At 36.9% G+C, this 20009-nt stretch overlaps 1 protein-coding gene across 2 annotated transcripts; it reads right to left on the minus strand.

The window, feature by feature from the left end:
- Positions 1–744: 744 nt before the first annotated feature.
- On the minus strand, positions 745–9015 carry LOC126589045 (polyamine oxidase 1-like). Of its 2 annotated transcripts, XM_050254231.1 has the most exons (10): positions 8882–9015; positions 8543–8792; positions 8144–8278; positions 7838–7899; positions 6923–7077; positions 4600–4743; positions 3067–3216; positions 1913–2167; positions 1420–1501; positions 745–1319 (listed from the first exon to the last, which is right to left on the minus strand). In XM_050254231.1, exons 1-10 carry the CDS (start codon positions 8931–8933, stop codon positions 1102–1104), a joined length of 1503 nt encoding a protein of 500 aa, XP_050110188.1. In that variant the 5' UTR covers positions 8934–9015; the 3' UTR covers positions 745–1101. The 2 variants fall into 2 exon arrangements, with proteins under 2 accessions (XP_050110188.1, XP_050110194.1); XM_050254237.1 differs by lacking the exon at positions 3067–3216.
- Between the last annotated feature and the right edge of the window lie 10994 nt (positions 9016–20009).

Raw genomic sequence — 20009 nt, forward strand, 5'->3', positions numbered from 1 at the left:
AAACGTTGAATGGAATAAATACGTACTCGTCTCAAAGACCCAACCGACGGTTTCATCTACTTTAGACTCAACCACTCTTTTCTAGTTTAGGTCTTGGACCCAACCGTCCTCAATGCAACAAACATTACAATACTTTGATGCTTTAGGTAGTTTTTGAGATTTTATTACTTTAAACATATATCGCTTAATAATACGGTCTAGTGATATTTCTCTAAATAAGTGAAATATATTATGTTTGAATGTCGTGAATGAAAGTTCAAAATTAATCTATTCTCCCATCCATCAGCATAAATATATCTTTGTATTAAAAAAAATCCTGAATAAGAAAATTGCACAATGGCATCCAAACTTCTTTTAGTTTTGTGCAACTATCTAAATGTCACATAGTATTATGATCTAGTGATATTTCTCTCCTTTTATAAATCAAAGATCTTAAATTTAATTCTCGTAAATAGCGAGTTCGATACCGATTTATAATTAATGTCACATTGTGTGACTTAAACCGAGTCTTCCTCCCTTTAACTTCATATTGTGAGGCCTTTTTTGGGTGTCGTATCAATACAATTACTTGAAAAATCAGGCCAAGGAGAGGACCGGAATCTAAAACCCACTCACACTTGGGCTGGAATCATGGACTTCTGTATACCCACAAAATAGTAGCCACAGAAAAATGTCTCCAAAGGAAACCAATTGTTTTCTTGACATGATGGAAAATTTGATTAAATACCAAATGCTAAGAGAAAATGAGAAAGATTGTTTCTTTTGAAACTAACATTCAGTACCAGTACAATAGAACCTGGTTCCTACGTCCATCTAGTTCTTCCCTTAGTTTCATTGCCTACTATTACATGTGTATACCCCCATACCATTTTCGTCCCGCATCCGAAACCCTTTCACCTCCATTGATTCTCCCCTTCCTATACCATTACGAACCAAACAACTATCACACAAACCCAGCTTTGTTGTCCCTCCCATCATTCTACATTATAAACGGCATCAAGGATTATATAGAGATTGTATTTGAACCCATCTCGTGATCTTTCTCGATGCTTATTTTTTGGTTTTCGGTCACCAATCATGGTGTTTTGCCTATAACTCCACCTAGTCATAACATAGCTCCGCGATGCCAACTTTGCCACTTAAATATGATCTTTTAGGAATATCGCATTTGAGACTTGAGACAGCGTCGTTTTGTGTCAAACTTAATGAACCAGTCAATGCAAGCAAGGGTTCTAACAAAAACGCTTGGTTTTCACTCTCACTAGTCCTTTCCTTCTCCTTTTCCATTTCTTCCAGCAACGCTTTGCCAGTCTCAATACCTATTGATCATCAAGCAACATGACACAAACAAGATGTTACAACTTATGTTTATAATTGGAGGCCTATAATCTCCGAAAGAACCTTAAATTAATTGATTACCTGCAAGGTGCCCGCCGTGGACATAACCGCTAAATTTTTCACTTGTGTGTTCCCCGGTGAAGAAGAGGCGGCCTACTGGGTTCTGGTCATAATACAAAAGAAGCAGCGTACGTAATGTCAATTCATTTCAAAGTTTTTTTATAAGCTTGAGACCTCATCGATCAAGGAAAAAATACGAAACGATATCAAATGATCTTTAGGTGAGCAATGATATAACTACACTTCTAATTTTTCTCTCTTATTTTTCATGTACGAAATTGTCTTAATCCATGATGTGGCACACCATGTGACTAGACAACTAATTCATGCTACATGCAAAATATGCACGGGTGGATCTTAGTGGCACGTGTGGCGAACCACATGCAACCGTATCATAGAGTAGGAGCTTCCAAATTTCACTAGAAGATAAGCTTCTGTGAAAAACATTAAGTGAAATTGATCTATGGTGAAACAAAACGTTTAAGAGAGAGAGAGAGAGAGAGAGAAGGCAAACCTTGATGTCATGAACGAATTGGTTATCAGAGATCATAGGGTAGTTACTGTAGCTGCCGCGCTGGAATCTATTGTTCCACCAGCGAGGTACAAGTATATCAGCAGCTTCCGGAATGTCAGGCCCAAACATGTCCTTGAGGGCCGCCATGGCTTCATTCAACGTCTCCTTATCAGACTGAGCTTCCACACGCTTTGATTCCCCATTCGTCAACGTCACGACCAGCATATTGGATCCAGGATAAGCATTTTCCATGTGCTGATGACATGGCAACAGATTAGCAGCCAGCTTGGAGAGAATATGGTTAGTGGTAAAGTTAAAATATACTATAGTTATCACTCTCATATTTTATTTTATTTGTCGTAATAGTAGTTTAGAAAATTTCCACATATATCGGTCAAATAAGTCGTATTGTAAAATGAAAGACAGTGACATCGCACAATGCCTCCATAATATGTATAGTTTCTTTCCTAATAAAACCAAAGAAAATGATTTTAATAATATACACATTTGAGATTTGATTGAAGTACGCATTATAAAAATTTGTTAATCGTAGCTTCATTAAAGGAAGAACCATTCAAACTAATACTGCGAGTGCGAGAGATACTAGTTTGTTAATCATAACGACAAGAACAACAGGAATCAATATTGTTATCTAATTGTAGACGGAGATATTTACAAACTAAAGCTAAAACACATGCAGCATACTCGACAAGGTCACTGTCAAGTTTCATAACCAACTACTGAGGGTTATCTAAAATGGAAGAAATGTGTAATTTTATGCACTAACATTGGGGAAGCATCCTATCAACTCAAAGTAAAATGACAGCTCGGTTATAGAGCAGACAGCCAAAACATGATTATACGAGGTGAAGATTGTGTTTAAAGATCCTGTAAGTGCGCAATCGTAAATTTTGTTGTTTTCTAAAGGTGCATGAATCACAACACTTGGCATGGACGTTTGAAATGTTGTCATTTTCTGATCCTTGACGAGGACCATTTATTTACTAAATTAAACAAGTAATAGTGGCATGAAAATATGACAGGCTAGTTGGAAATTCAGTGCACAACACAACATATGGAATGTATTTATCTGCTGGAAATGAAAATTCATATATTGTTAGCTGGCGTCGAGAATGACAAATATTTAAACCAACCTGCCAAAATGTGTAGTAGCCTCTCCTCTCATGGGCGTAGAGGAAGAACTCTTGTCCTGGTCCACAAGGCCAGAACTTATAAGGGAACTTCAGAAAGATCTTCGTGTATACAATCACATCACATTTCTGTATAGCCTCTGTTTTCCACCTCTATGTTATTTAATTCATCAAGTTAGCATGATTTCAAGCAAAGTACACTAACAATATCAAAAAGAGACTTTGAATAAGATGCGCTTTCAGTCATAGGGTCACAACCAATGTAACCATGACCAATTATCTACCAGTTTCGTTAAGTTAAAACAGGAATTGCATCATCGTTATTAAATATGCCTAAGCAGACGAAACAATAGTGTATGCATAAGTATAGATCTTATACTCCAGGATACAGCAAGAAAAGATATAGATCATATGCAATGGGCTCAAACGGCAATCATGCCACAACTGCATGGTCAGATAGCATATAATTTGGACTACCAACTCCTCTAAGAATTAGCTGCTAAAATGTATGGTGCAAAACATGCAGATGATTATTCGACAATGCTTAACAAAGGCACAAGTTGGGAACAGTTACATACAAACCCTAATAACCATCAAACAACAATAAACAATAAATAAATCCAATCCCAACCAATCATAACTCGGAGATCTTTCTATATTATCTTATCTTTGTAGCACCAACCACTGCCACTTCACCTTTGTTACATCCAACCGTTTAGAGTCATGAATGCATGCACTACCTAATGTAGTAAGGCAAATGAAATGATGTTACAAAGCACTTTTTTTTCCTTGATTATTTAACCCCGCTATTAGTAAAAGAGATCTAAAAGATTATCCATTCTACCCTAAGAAACTAAGGCAGAAGCTATAGAATACAATTTTCTCTTTTTTCTTGTCCAACGCATTCAACATCTACAGGCTACATTTAGTGAACCAAGCAGCAAGGCACAGCCTACATTTAGTTAACCTATTGGCAAGCAAATGGGTTAAAATTCCGTGGATCCTAAATCCATGGCATTGGCAATTTGGCATATAAAAAATCAGATTCCTAATCTTTCTCATTCGTCATCAACCAGTGGAGACTTATTTAATGAGCTCAGCTATCCATAATTTCTGACTCTTCAGCTAAATTGCATTCAATAATGCGGACCACACATTAAATACCAAGTAAACAAATAGCAAACTCCCATCTAAAGGGACCCATATGTTAGGGACCTAGCCCTTGAGATCCCACCATATCTATACGTTGGACAAAGCAAATTGAATGAAGACTCTTCCCCATTAATGCAAATAAAAATCAGTGTGAAAAGCATGAAGAAAGAGAGGGGCATAAAATCCATGACCAATAGCTAAAAGCCACGCCTACGTACTATGTTGGTAAGGTTGTGGTGGCAATTGAGTCCAGTGACAGACATACATGCAGAGAAGTTGTGAAGGCGGCTGATGTCATGTGAGCAAATTAACATATAAACACGTAATTGGCAAAGATACGAATGAAATCATTTCATTGAAATGATATGAACAAAAGAGACGTACGGGTAAGGGTGGATTGAAAGCAATGAGGTTGCTTTGGAGAACACCAATGCTAACTGACAAAATCATGTAATTTGCTTGGAAGACGCAACCATCCTCCGTCATTACCGTAACGCCGCTTCTTGAGTGCTGCAACTCCCGAACAACCTGCCCCAAATCAAGCTTGGAATCATCTTCTCATAAATGGATAACAGTAAAAATATTTATATAACCATAAAAAATAACATGTGAAGTTCCAAGGAAACCACCCCATAAGATCCTGAAATTCAAAGATAAAGGGTATCTATAATACACATTTAAGTTAAACATCTAAAAAGAGTTGTTAAATTATTTAACTTAATGAAATTTAACGGTTCTTGTTCAGATGTGTAACTTAAATATGCATAAGAGAAAATTCATTGGGAGATGAGAGGGAAAAGATTTATTGAAGCGGAATCTGCTCAAAATTCAAATCATTAGCCCATTTATGTTAGTCTTTAAATTACAAAGAAACAAGAAAAAATGTTGCGTAGAACGAATTTTCTGTCATTGTAACCCTTCAATCTATTAATATCATGTCGTGTAAATTTGTCTCCAGATTGCACTGAAATCTGTCATTGAACCGCCACGAGGTCTGTTTCATGCAGACTGCTCAATGAAAGGTGACATAAAATCTGTTTATTTCAACAAATGAGGAAGGGAAGACAGCAGCCCAAGAACTGGAGAAAAAGTTGACAGCACAACACTACTTCCTATTATCTTGCTCTTGGGGCCTACAAATTTATGTGAGTGGTAAAAGCCAAAAGAGCTTTAAAGGTCTCAAGGATCACGTCTCTTCATGTTTGTACGAGTTAAAACCAAAAGAGAAAAAGAAAGAAAAGGTTTCGGACCGCTCGGAGGTAAATAATTGTGCAAATGGAAGTCAAAGAAGCCACGCAATTTTCATATAACAATGTATACGAAAAAAACCACCATCATTATTGGATGGAATTGTGTTATTCACACATTTATTTTTACTTTTTACATAATTTTTTTTAATTTTTGGTTGTTGAATTTAATAAATTAAAGAAAATCAATAAACAAAAATTAACAAAGTATGCTAGAAGTAAAGATAGGTATGTGAATGACCTTACCTATTAGATAATGGATTTCAAAAAATGACAAAAAAGTGTACATGCAAAGTTTCATGGGTGGATAATTGCTTAGAAAAGGCAAATTTATGATTTATCTACGGTAAATAAATAAAAAATCGAAAAATATTTGTTTTAACAAACAATAATGTGTAAGTTGTTACATATTAAAAAAATAAAAAGAGATTGATGTGGATCAAACTCGCAATCAAGTGTATAGAAATTATTTCTTTTCGACATTATTGTAAAGCATTATCTGCAAAAAAAATATCTTGTCTTGGGAAACTAAAATAAAAATTATGTGAACATGTGCAAATACAATAATATATAGGGTTGTGTTATTCACAAACCAATTTTTACTTTTTAAACACTCTTAATTTTCGGTCACCGAATCGAATTATGTGTGAAAGATACAATGATGTGTGTGAATAGCACTAATTCACACTAAGTTACTAACGTATATAAAGTAATGCTAGAGAGACTAAATTTATAGATTAAATTTTATAAACTAAATGATATGGAAGTTGATAATTAAATTATTATTTAAATGTTAATTAATGTATTTATTTCTTATTAGTGTTATATTATTTAATTTTTAAATTTAGTCTAAAAAAAATTGCTAAAAAGAAACAAAAAAATTAGTTGACCCTCGAAGAAATTAGGTATTATATAATTTCATAAAACAAAAGAAAAACAGCTCTCAGAAACGTCATTATCTACAGACTCCAAAGCTGGGTCAATCTAAAGAAGAAAAGGAAGACTGCGTTTGCATACAAACAAAGCAGAAATCCAGAGTTTTCCCCTCCCACTTTCTCTTCCTTTATTTGTATTTTTCTCACATCTGTCCATTTTGTTTTCATCCTATTATTGGGTAGAGAAAGCGAATTTTGCAAAGCTTTACAGCATGACCTTGTAACGCAGCAAAGATTAAAGCCTTGTACGAAGGATAAGTCAATGGACTAGAAATTCATTATTATCTCAAGATTAAATTAAATTAAGCACATCTCAACCGCTTAAGCGGATCTGAACTACTGGCAAGAGCAAGAAAATTAGCACTTTCAAACGTCTATATCATCATAGACTTAAAAGTAATGGGTTATAACTTGTACTAAGAGTACGGGGCTGCTTAATAACATCTTATCTCTAAGCAAATCGAAATTATTGGGCAAAGCAAATAAGCTAAAAAGTGGAAAACGAGAAGGATGAGATTCTGGTACCTTATTGAACTTGAGACGACTGTCCAACAGTTTACCCTCAGATGTAAAGAGAACATCTTCGGCCATTTTGTACAGCATATGCTCGTACCCTCTCTCATCCGCAACCAAAAACTCTCGTTCTCCATAATCCAAAAAGGTTGATATGGGCTCCACTTCTGCACCACAATCAAAATCCTCCATTTCTCAAATTCACAATTCATAATCAAAATAAATTTTTTCCAAATATTATTTGTCGTTTTCATTTTATAATATAGTACTTCAAAAATCATTTTCTAAAACATTACCAACCTTAATTAATTTACATCTAACAATCTCCAAAATAAAAGAACAAGATTTCCAGATAAATTACAAGCAAATGGCTCTCTACTATAGTAGTGGAAAGAAGTGTTGTCTTCTACCTTGATTCAAATCTCGTTCCCTACTTTAACATCTAATCCAACAAATTTATTATTTGACAAAAAAAATATAAATTAAAAAACAAAATTCCTTTATGTGCCGCCCAAAGAATCAATTGCATTTTTAAAACAAGACATTTTAGTCAAAATAGTTATTAAGATTTGAATAATCGTCACTTTGTTGCATGACAATTAAAATCAATAAAAATAATCTTTCTTCACCGCAAATCATTTTGATCTTTTTATGAAAAATCTGTCAATATTCTCGTTAAGTGATGAGGCTGGTTTAACAAAAACACTCGTGATCACGTGATTGTTCACGTAACAATTTAACACAAACTTAAAGACTATTTTTATCGACTTTCAATATCAAAGACTTATGAGAAATTATGACAATCTCAATAACTATTTTGACTAAAAATTCTTAAAGCATAACTAGAAAATAAAAAATTGGGGATTTCATATTCTTGTCTCAGCATCCAAACAGAAAATTGACCGAGGATGAGCTGTGAAAACTAACCTGGCATCTCAAAATCGTGTAGGGTGAAATCAATGGCGAGCTCTATCGGCGTTTTCTGTGTACTGGACAAACCACACCCATAAACCAAACAATCAAATTCCACACGACTAAAATAAAATAATTGTGAATAATGTACAAAATCAACGCTTTCAGCTAAATTTCGCGGAAATTACCCCAAAATACAGAAAACGCAAATAATAATAAATAAAACTAATATAAAATAATAATAATTTGAAAAAATTGGATTTGTTAATAATTAGAAGCCAAAGCTAACGAGACATTAAAACGATTGAGAAAGGAGATTACGTGGGCGGTTCGGTGACATTTGAGAAATCGCCGCCGCCGGCTTCCAGCTTCTTCAGCTTCTGCAGCTTCTGCACCGCCGACTCCACTTCCTTCTTGTACGTCTCTTCCACGAGTCCTCTAGGAAATATCTTCCCGCTGAAAAAAAAAAAAGTAAAATACCCAGTTAACTCGGCGAGTTGGTTATTAATATTCTCCACCCGCGGCGCAGATTAGCAGCACAAAAAAGAAAATTCTAAAGTGCGACGGTATGACAAAAATGCGGAGGCCAATTAATTCTCCAACGGCGCAAAGTAGCACACAAAAGTCGTGGAAGCTAATTTACGGCTGCGAAGCGAAAATGCAGGGAACAAATTAGCTAAATAAATGAATGAACCGAAGAGAAACGGCGTCGTAATGGACCTGCGATCGTAGATGTTGTAGCGAGCATTACTGTAATCGGAGAAGATAGTGCGGAGATTCGATTTCAGGGCGAGGTCCAAGACCGGGTTCAACTCTCTGCCTCCGACTCCGACTATCCAACCGGCGCCAAGCTCCACCGATACACCGCCGAAATCCTGCTTTCGGATCCTGCCTCCTATACGGTCGGAAGCTTCCAGAATCACCACGTCCTCCACGCCGTTCTCGATCAATACCTTCGCCGCCGATAAACCTTTCAATAAGAAGAAATTAAACGGACGAAGTGAGAAACGAGAGTTAAAATTAGGAATTGGAAAATCGACGGTGGCGATTGGAACTCACCGGAGACTCCGGCGCCGACAATGATGACGGAGGAGCTAGAAGGGGAATCCATGAGAGAGAGAAGGGCGCTGTGTATATCGGTTGGCTAGAGAAGCAGAAAATAGCGGGAGTCGGTTTATATAGTTTTTACCCTTCGTTCTGGGTTCGATATTCAGGTAAATGTGAGGGCGTTTTTGTCTTTTCCCTTTGACGCGTGGACGTGGCGTAGGGAAAGTAGCGGGAGTTTTCGTTTTGGGTTCGATATTCAGGTCTATGTGAGGCTGTTTTCGTCTTTTCATTTTGACGCGTGGTAAATGTGTGGTTTACGTGATCTCCCACGTGCTAGGCACGTGATCCATAACTGTTGAACTGAAAGGTGAAAGGGAAACTGTGAGATTTACTGGATCAACTAAATAAACGGTTCCTACGTTACGACTTACGACGACGAAACCAATTCGATAAAATCCTCAATCGAGTAAAAGCTTATTATTATGTCGACAACTCAGTTCAAATCTTATACGACAATATAAGCTTACAGTTGAAGAGGATGCTGTTTTGATAACGGTTCGTGTGAAAGTGTTTATGATTGAAAACATTTTGATTAAAGTGTTTTTTTGTTTCAAAAGTACATGAAATCTTTTTTTATGATTCACTTGTATTTTTACTGAAGATTAATTTCAAAAACACTCTCATTAAAAACGTTTTCAATTATTTTATAAGCACTTTCAGACGAGTCATAGGGGTGGTTTGGTAGTGAGGTGCTTAAAAAAAAGCACCCATGAAAAAAAGCTGTAAGGGTTTTAGGTGTTTGGTAAACTGAAAAAAAATGGCTTCTTTTGGAAGCAGCTGTGAGAATAAGCTGAAATCAAAGGAAAAAGCTGAAGCTGCTATTTGTAACTTTGGAAAACTGGCTTTTTTTCAAAGCACACCGAGTTACAGTGCTCCTTTAATGAAAAGACTCACTATCAGACTGTTTTTTTTTTTTCCAAAAGCACTTTTACAAAAAAGTTTACCAAACACTCTGCTGATTTATTTCACAGCCGCTTATTCTCACAGCAGTTTTATTTCAAAACACAGCAATATTAATATGCCTATTAGCTTTTGCAGTCAAACTTATTAAATGCATGTTTAATCAATGATCTTAAGCTAGAAATCTTTTTCAATGTGACATTTTAAGATAATGCATAGCTTTTATTAAGAGGTGAGAGAGAGTTTGAAATTATTATAATAATGTAAGGGAGTAGGAATTTTTTTAACAAGGATGCGTGAGAATGTCAGTCCTTATACATTTTTTAAACCACTAGTATAACTCAAAGGGTAATAATTTTTACACTCTTTACTTTCCTTTATGCACTCTTAATTTATACCAAAAGAAAATAGTAATGGTGGAGAATAGAGTGTTAGATTAAAACCCTAATTTATATCCGGATTCAGTTTACAATTAACTTAGGAGACAAGTAAGGTTAGAGTTTAATTATGATTATTTCTTGTGTACCAAGTTAAGTGGTAGTCCCAAATTTAAACTAGTGCAATTAAGTGAGAGGTCTAGTGGTATTCCTTTTCACTTGTAAATTTAATAAGAGGTCTAGTGGTATTCTTTTTCACTTGTAAGTGAGAGGTCATAGGTTCGATTCTCGTCAAAGACGAATTCGAACCACATTATTGCTAGGTCATTATGATGCTTAGCACACCCTCACCCCTTAGTGTAGATAATATCGTTTGTTCAAAAAGAAAATTAGCGCAATTAAGGATTCTCGTGTGCTAAGAAAGCCTTGTATGCTTTGGTATTACATCCATAGGCTAGTAGGGCTTCAAGTAGAGTCTATTTATGGGTACGACTCTATTAGATTGAAGCCTGTAAATACTTGAGGTCGCTGCTCACGCTGCAATCATCACAAAACCCTGAAACTCCCCATATAGTTCTTGTGACAAGGGTGCAATGAGTGAGTAGAAGATCTTGAGTTCATTCTAATTGCAGTTCACCATCTCTTTCATCATGTCGATCATTCTAGGTTAGCGTATTCATTGTGTTCTAACGGCATAAGACTTACATGAGGTATCAGAGCACGGTTTTGTGCTATTAATTAAAATCATGAAGAACACGAGAAATCTCTTGATTCCACTAATTTAAATTCGGAATTATCACGTAACTTGATGCACAAGGACTACTCATAATTAAACTCTAACCTTACTTGTTTCCTATATCAACTCTGAAATCTAATCCAGATAGTGATTAAGGTTTGTTATAATGGCCATTTGAGTTTGATTAAGACTAAGATTTCGACAGATTTTGTCAATGCTAAAATGAAAAGATTAATGGTGGACAATAAAGGACTAAAAAATTACTCCCCCTTTAACTCAAACAACCAATTGAGTTGAGTAGGTTCTTTACGAATACGGTTAATTTTAACATGAAGGATAGTCCTCGTCCCATATGGTTAGTATAACAAAGATTTCTTCTTATTAAGTTAAATAAACAGACGGAATCAACACTAACCACTAAAAACTGTAGAACAATATTGGTTGAATATGGGAGGGAATCAATCAATTCAACGATCCAACTCCGTATAATAACAAAAATGAGTAGCACAATATCCTAATTTGACAACTGCCGGGGGGATCTCCCTTTGTAATGTTATTTCAATTTTCAAAAGAAAAAAAAAACAATTCAACCAAATACATCAACAAGTAGTGAATTGCTTTGGTAATAAGGAGCTTTTCAACTCTATGATTTTCGGGTTAAAACCATTTCATGATCTACTCTTAGGCTATACTTGGCTCCAGCTTTCGGTTTCATTTATATATGCGAATTTTGGTATTGTATTCTTTACCACTAGGTTGTTATATATGCCACCATTGCCACTATTACCTTCAACTTTCGTAGCCACCGTTGCCTTCAACTTTGGTATATGCTCTTTAATTATTAACTCTCTCTCTTCCCAGTATTGCAAATGGGGAAATTGTTCGTCCATTGGCCTATGGCCACCACTCAAACCCAACAAAATAAAAATAAAAAACAAACATTTATCCTCTAGCTACTTCTAATTTTTTGAAGGGACCAGCACAATAATGTTGGTTTAGAATTTGGAATTTGATACTATGTGTAGAATGCGAAGCAAATGCAGATCGAGAGAGATTTTTATTTTTGGTCAAATGCCTAGCTAGAGAGATAAGAACGCAACATGATAAAAGAAGTATATCATTTTGTTAGAGACATTTTCCAAACCGGATATGCTGTTTGTACATCTCCACTAGTAGTAGTGAAAGCTAAAATGAAGTTATGAGGAATATTTTCCTTTCTAATTCTACAATTTTAGGGTTATTGGAATGTCTAATTTGTTTTTTTAGGAGTATTTCATCTCGTGTCTTCAAGCCTACACAGTGTTTAAAATATTCATATAGGTGGAAATATTGATTACAAATTTAGGAAATATCGGTATATATATATCAGTTGCCTTCGATGAAAATAATATATAAAAGTTTGCAATGGGGAGGGTATATCAACTCAGTCAGATTTAGTCGAAAATAGAGGAAATTTTCTCAAAAAAATCTGCAATGGGTTCCGATAAAATTTATGCAAGGATTTGGTAATACCGTCGATGTTTACTAATTTTTCTATATCTCGGTGATATAGGCTAAAATTTTCATTTCATCCCCCCTTTCTATATCGATCCTTTATTTTTCTGTTATTTTGACGAAAATGTCAACAATTTTGTGGATATTTAAATCTTTGGTTATACATAAGCACAATATCGACGTGAACAATATACATCAAAAATTCAAAATCGGCTATAAATTATGTTCAGAAAAACTGACATTTACATATTATATATAATCTTAAATTCTAAATTACTTGATTTTGAACTCTTCTTTGCATAGAATTTAACCTTAGGAGGACTAGCTATATAGTTGTTTTTGTATTAGTAACTTTATATAACGTGAACTGTGGAATTACAACCTAAAAATATCAAAGAATTTTATTTTAAACCTTTTGGGACAAGTCAATACTGGGAAGAAAATGTTGTTTTCCACCCATGGAATGAGGAGCTATAATTTGTCTCGAGGACAATTAAGAATTTCTCAGTCTTCGGTCGCTCGGGTTCTAGAAACGAAGTAATGGGATTTGGTTCAAAAAGCAAACATGCATGCATCACATTCACATCATTATGAGATTTTTGTTGATGTTGAATAATTTATTTTTTTATTTTATATTTTTGAGGGAGATGTTGAATAAATTGAATTTGAATTAGTTGAAGGAAAAAAGTTGAATGTGGATGGATTGTGTGAACTCGTGTATAGTCTCGTATAGGTTTTCTGTTTTTCAATCAGTGCAGTGCTGGACTTAGTGCGAACTCACTTTGACGTCGTTCTATTAATACATTGCTCACACTGTAATGGTAACTTGAGCACCAGATTAGCAATAATTTTATCTTGTTCTGGAGTATCCTGTATGTACTCATGATCTTTTAACTGTTAGATATTTATTTTTTTATGCTTTCGACCAAATATTTAACAAAAGTCTAGAGTATCTGATACTGCAAAACACTATAAAAAATCCCTTGAATTAGTGCATTATTACCCCCAGTTGTACACACTTACACTGGTTGGCGCTTATAATTTTTTTTGAGATATTTTCTTGTTCCATATAAGTTATAAGATTACATATTTAGTCGGCTTCTGTTCTCATTTATTCATCTGAGCAAACCTATAAGAATTTTAAGCAAAAAAAAAAAAAATAATAATAATTATGAAAGTATCAGATTTAAAAAGTTATAATGCAGTGAGTTAGTTCAACTCTTGTGAATGAATACGAACGCTTTATTTTCATACTGAACCTCCATTCTTACGAATGAGAATCCTCAAATTGTGTCTGTTTCATCATACATTGTGTGGTAAGTTTTCGTCAAGTACTATCATATTTAATTTTAAATAAAATATTTAAAATGATTTATGGCCGCACAATGTACGATGATCGGACATGATTTGAGGATTTTCGGGATCCTCACAATGAGGATCCAGAGAGGATCCTCAGGCCATCTCCAAGGAGGGCTAGAGGGCTAGAGGATTTCTTTTAGCCGTATAGCCCTCCAAGAAATTAATATTTTAATGAATAGTATCAGGCCATAGCCAAACATAGCCCTGTGACAAAAAATTATCTCCAACCAAGGGGACCAAAGAGCCATAGGCCAAACATAATTTATTATTTAAATTTAAAGACTACAACACAACTTAAATTTAAAAATATAGCACTGTGACAAAAAACCATCTCCAACCGAGGGGATCAAAGGATCATAGGCCAAACATAATTTATTATTTAAATTTAGAGACTACAACACAACTTAAATTTAAAAACTACAATAACTTAAATTTAAAGTTTATAATCATCATTATCATCATCCGCCATTGTAGGATTATAGTTGGATGTAAACAACTCCTGATCATAATTTCCCTCTTTTTCCTATGAAAATAGGCCTTACTCATTGGAGTGTAGTCCGAACTTTTCCTTTGCATATTCCTATCATCCATCTCTTCTTGTATTTGTTTGGCCCGTTCTTCGTGCCTACAGTTCCTTTCTTCCACATCAATGGCATTTTGCTCTGCCATTAATCGAAATAAGGCCGCCATTTCCTGTTGAAAGGCGTAATCATCCTTTGCCTTGCCATTTTCCTTCAATTTTCGGGCCTTATTTCGTCCCGTATTCCTAGGTATGGAACCTTCACCTGGAGATGGATTTTCTACCCATGTTTCTTGAATGGTAGGAGATCCATCTTCATCCCCATATGCAGTTGAGGATGCATTTCCAAACACCGGCATAGGACCAACTCTTTGTTGAGGTGGATCTCAAATAACACCCACCCTTTACAAATTTCCCAACAACCGTGATGATTAAAGGGTTTCGAGTTGTCCTCCATATACAATTCCTCCACTTGGCGTACCTAGAAAATATAATTACAAAAATTAAAGGAAATTAATTTATGAAATTAAATGTAATATAATTAAATATTTAAAAATAAATTGTGAAAACACTTACTTCGTTGTAGTAATTGGCCCCGCTTTCATGTCTGTTTACGGCCTTTAACACTGTTTGATGCCATTTATTCAAACTTGGATGAAGATGTTTCTTTTATCTCAAAGAACAGCTCTCGTGGTATCGGATATTCGGTTTAGTGGTGCCTTCGTAGAACTCATAGTATTTTTTGGACGTAGGAGTTTAAACACCTTCATTTGTTTGAGAACTCCCCCTCACACTATCTTCCGAGACCCATCTGTAAGCTCTGCAAAGAGCTTCATCTTCTTTTCGTGTCCAAGCCCTACATTTCATTGCAGATGTGGCCATTTGAAAATTATTGAAAAAATTGAAGGAAATATTATTGGAAGAGGTAAGAGAATGGAATGTGAAGAATTAAAATAAAGTAAAATAGTATGGAATTGTGAAAATTATGTGAGAAATTGTGTAGGAATGACTTACGTATTTATAAGAAAAAATGATAATCTTTTATTATTATTTTTTAAATTTGTTTGGAAAAAAAAAAATCTTCAAATCCAACAGTCACCAGGCGTTGCTAGCTAGCGTCATGCTGAAGCCAGGTAGCTGTTAGATTCAAAAAATGGGTCGGCTCGAGACTAGCTGACTCACTCATTTGGGCCAGACGGTTGGCCTAATTTGGTGTTTTTGGCCCAGTGGAGCCCACGAGCCCTTTAAGCCTAGCCCTCAGTTGAAGGTAGTTTTCGTGTTATTTCGGACTATTTTTACCCTATGACCCTCTGACCGAATCGGTTGGAGATGGCCTCATTACTAGGGCTGGAAAAAATTCCCGAAATTCCCAAATCAAACCGAAAAAATCCCGAACCCAAACCAAAAAATCCCAAACCAAAATCATCCCGAAATTCGGTATTCCCATCCCGAAAAATACCGAAGTATTCGGTATGGGATTGGTTTCCAAATCCCATACGTTCGGTGTTCCCGAAATCCCGAAATGTTTTGTTTCTTTAGCTTTCAATTCACACTTCCCAACTCAAAAGCAGGTTGGCTTCCACTAACAGCAGGCACACAAATAAAATTAAAAAAAAGGGAAGGCACAAATAATATTAAAAAAAAGTGAAGGCAGAAAAATAATATTAAAAAAGAAAAGGCACAAAATTGGCTTTTGGCTTTCGGTTCTCCCACTTCCCAACTCAAAAGCAGAGGCTTTTGGCTCCCACTAACAGAAGGCGCAGAGAGCAGCTCTCTTGGGGTTGAGAAGCAGAGAAGGGAAGAGAGAGGAAGGAGCTAGTAGCTTCTGCCGAAAGCTCTTGAGTTTGGTTTTGACTCCTGAGACAGAGAGCAGCGCTCTTCGTGTTGAGAAGCAGAGAGAGGAAGGAGCTACTGCCGAAAGCTCTCTCAAATCTTCGAAGCTCGACCCATCTTCTCTATCCTCTCTGAAGCTTTTTCTGAATTAGGGTTTGAATTAGGATTTATAAATTAGGGATTTACTATTTAGAGTTTTTAATTGTTTGGATTTGGATTTCTTGATTAATTTTATGGGGATTTCTGGATTAATTTTATGTGGATTTGGTAGATTTGGATTTCTGGATTTCCATGGTCGATTTCTGCTTTTGCATGTTCGATTTCTTTTCTGCTTTGCATGCTCAATCTGCAGGTTTGAAATGAATTTATCAGCTTCTTCTATTAACAAGAAGCCAAATTTCTATTGAATTGGAATCCCGAACCATACCGAAATCCCGAAAATATTTCGGGAATCCTGAAATTCGGGAATACCGAAATTTTGGTTTGGGATCGGGATTTGGATTTCCATCCCAAAAAGGATCGGTTTGGGATTCAGGATCCTATTTTCGGATCGGGATCCCATACCGATCCAGCCCTACTCATTACATTCTTACAGTCTCATTCCCCTAACAGAGGAAAAATCACTTGTTTAACAACTTTCCGTATCGTATTCCTTCTTTTGCTTACGATTGCATGAAGGACTACAATTTGTTTCAATACATTCATCCTCCTTTGCGCTTGCTATGTATATTATTTGCCATAATCCACAAATAGATAGATCACGCAAAGTCGACTTCCTGACAGTGACCCCAAATACCCACGAGTTATGAAAAAAGATTTGAATCCCTAGTTTTCTTTTTGTTGTCGATGTCAATCACATTATGACATCAATTATCCATGTGGTGTTAAATTTTCATGCCGTTGAATTTCCATGTCAATCACACTATGAAATAATTGTAGTTTTCATGCCGTTGAATTTTCTGGGAAAGGCCAACCATACCCTTCGTTGATTGCATCTTTGATTCTCTGCAATATATTCCTTTTACTTATGCTGTTAATAATTTGCCTCTCTGCGCTTTTTATTTTTATTTTTTATTATTTGGGTCGTGTCGCTGAAAGCTTGGGAAGGCTAACCTTTCCTTTCTGTTCATGACCGTGCCCTTCTTTCATTATTTTTGACTTTATGCATTTTTATTTTATTCAATACCAAAACACTTTTGGATACAATTTCTAAAGGACACGACTGATCAATTTAAAATACCAGTTTATAACCCACAAAAAACCAGTGTGATCTAAAACGTTTTATACAATTCGTGAACTGTGTGTGCGCGCCCATCTTTATCCATTCGGATATTTTGACCCGTCCAAGCCATTTATATACGCATAGGTTAACCATACCTTTTGTTTGTACCATACTTGACCAATCCTGAAACTACTGAGCACTGGTCAAAGTTATACCGTCAAGGACCCAGAAGAGTTTCCCTCAAAATAGGAGGCCAATCACAGCGCGACACGTGTCGACATCAGAAGCCAATCATAGTGCAACATGTGTCAACATCAGAAGCCAATCACAACACGACACGTGTCAATGTGAGAATGAAACTAGAAACTCTCTTCTATAAATAGAGATCATTCTCTCACAATATTTTCGAATGTCATTTGTACTAAATCATTCACTAGTACTCACTAAAGGAGAGCTTGAACCTATGTACTTGTGTAAACCCTTCACAATTAATGAGAACTCATTTACTCCGTAGACGTAGCCAATTTGGGTGAACCACGTACATCTTGTGTTTGCTTCCCTGTCCCTATCCATTTACTTACTTATCCACACTAGTGACCGGAGCAATCTGGCGAAGGTTACAAACTTAACACTTTATGTTGTACCAAAGTCCTCGCTGATTTTGTGCATCAACATTTGGCGCCGTCTGTGGGAACGACACTTATTCTCACTTTCTTCAGCTTTGTTAAGCTGGTTTCCACCATTCGTACACTCTCTTTTGACCAGACATCATTCTCCAACATGGGGAGCGAAGGAAGCCATAGCACACAGAATGACACCCCTTTTGCACCTAGTGCGAAGTAACGAAAGAAGGAAGGAAATATGGTTGTTTTTCAAGCTAAAGTCGATGAGCTAGAAGCTTAGAACAACAAGATAGCAATGAAGAATGAGGTCCCTCAGGAGCAGTATGAGAAGCTATTTGAGATGCTCCACGAAACTAGGCATACTCAAACACGCGAGCTCGTTGCCCTTATGGATATCAACAATCATCTGGGTGCCCTCCAACACGGAGGGTCACCTTTCTTCGACATGAGTATCCCTAATGAAGAGCGAGCTAATCATCAAAACATTGATCAACATGAGACATCTCTCAACCCAGCTGCTTCAACCCGAAGCAGGAGAAGTGGAGGAAGACGCCTCCTTGCAGAAGGGTTGGAAGGATCGAAAGCCGTTTATCGTGACTGCTGAGACTTCTTAAAGCAACGTCGAGAGAATCCCCTCCACATATGCTCGAAGATCAATGACCCAAGGGTTTCTGAAAGACTCGGTCCCCTCCTACGACCCAGGCCAGCTGCCAATCTAGGGAAGGAACAACAGGTCCCAGAGGAACATGAAGGTACATGGGACTCTGAGGTATTCCGACAGACTCGCCTTAGAAGTCAGTACGGCGAGTCTAGGGAAAAATCACACGCCTTTTCTCAAACTTTCCTACTTCCAAGAAGCGATGGAGACTTACGAAAGAAAATCCCAGTGGTACATAACTCCACTCAAGACCCCCTTGTCCTACAGCTCATTGAGGAAGTAAACAAGTTGAAGGTCGAACGTCAGGCCGAGATACCTGACTGGAACCAACCCAGGCCTGGCCCTCTAACAAGGAGGTTCCTCGACACCCCCTTCAAGCAAAGACAAAACAAAAGCTTGGTTTACAACTCTATACTTGAAGGGAAGACCCAATTGAACACCTTAACCTCTTTGAGTCCACCATGGCATATCAGATGCACACTAACGAAGAGCGACGCCTTCTCTTCCCCTCCACCCTCTCTGGCGGAGCTCTAAACTGGTATTGCCGTCTTCCACCTGAGACGGTAAATTCATTTGAGGAACTGAGGAAACTGTTTGTCTCTCAACACATTTTCCAAACCGATCGCTTGCATTCTGCAGATGACTTGTACACTATTCGCCAGAAGCCGGACGAGTCATTACGAAAGTATGCCGGTCATTTCAACCATGAGTATTCTCGCTGCGCTGAGGCAGATGACAAGATCGCCCTTAAGGCCTTCATGGCAGGCCTACGTGATTGTTTCTTCAAGTACATGATCAATGCCAACACTTGGAAGACTTACTCTGAGGTGATGGCACAAGCTTACAACCATGCCTCCACCGAGGCAAAGACATATCAAGGGAAAACCCCCACAACCACCCCTTATCAGCAAGTAGGGAGTGGAAGCCAGATCCAACCAAATGAGAAGACCTCGACCTTCCAAACGGCAGCGGTGCCTCCCCCATGCCTTACTTAATACTTTGCCAAGTCAACAAACATATCAATCTCAGGGCAAAAGGAAAGATTTACATCCTCACCAGTCTCATTTTAGTTAAAGGAGTAAGGGACACTACCGCGATAACCAAGGGTATTGCCATGATAATCCCCGAACCCAGGCAGTTAACACAGTGGGTCAAGCATGTGTCAGGACAGCCCCTACCCCGAGGTATGAGGCATACACACCTTTGAACGCCACATGTGTGGCCATTTACCCCAGCATAGCACACCTGATACCGAAGCCAAAGCCGAGGCACCCAGATTACTAGCCCACGAAGAACACGGGCATGTTTTGCTGCTACCATGAGCATAACGGCTATGACGGCGAGAAGTGTATCACCCT

This window comes from Malus sylvestris, chromosome 2 (assembly GCF_916048215.2).
Source record: "Malus sylvestris chromosome 2, drMalSylv7.2, whole genome shotgun sequence".
Taxonomy (NCBI): domain Eukaryota; kingdom Viridiplantae; phylum Streptophyta; class Magnoliopsida; order Rosales; family Rosaceae; genus Malus; species Malus sylvestris.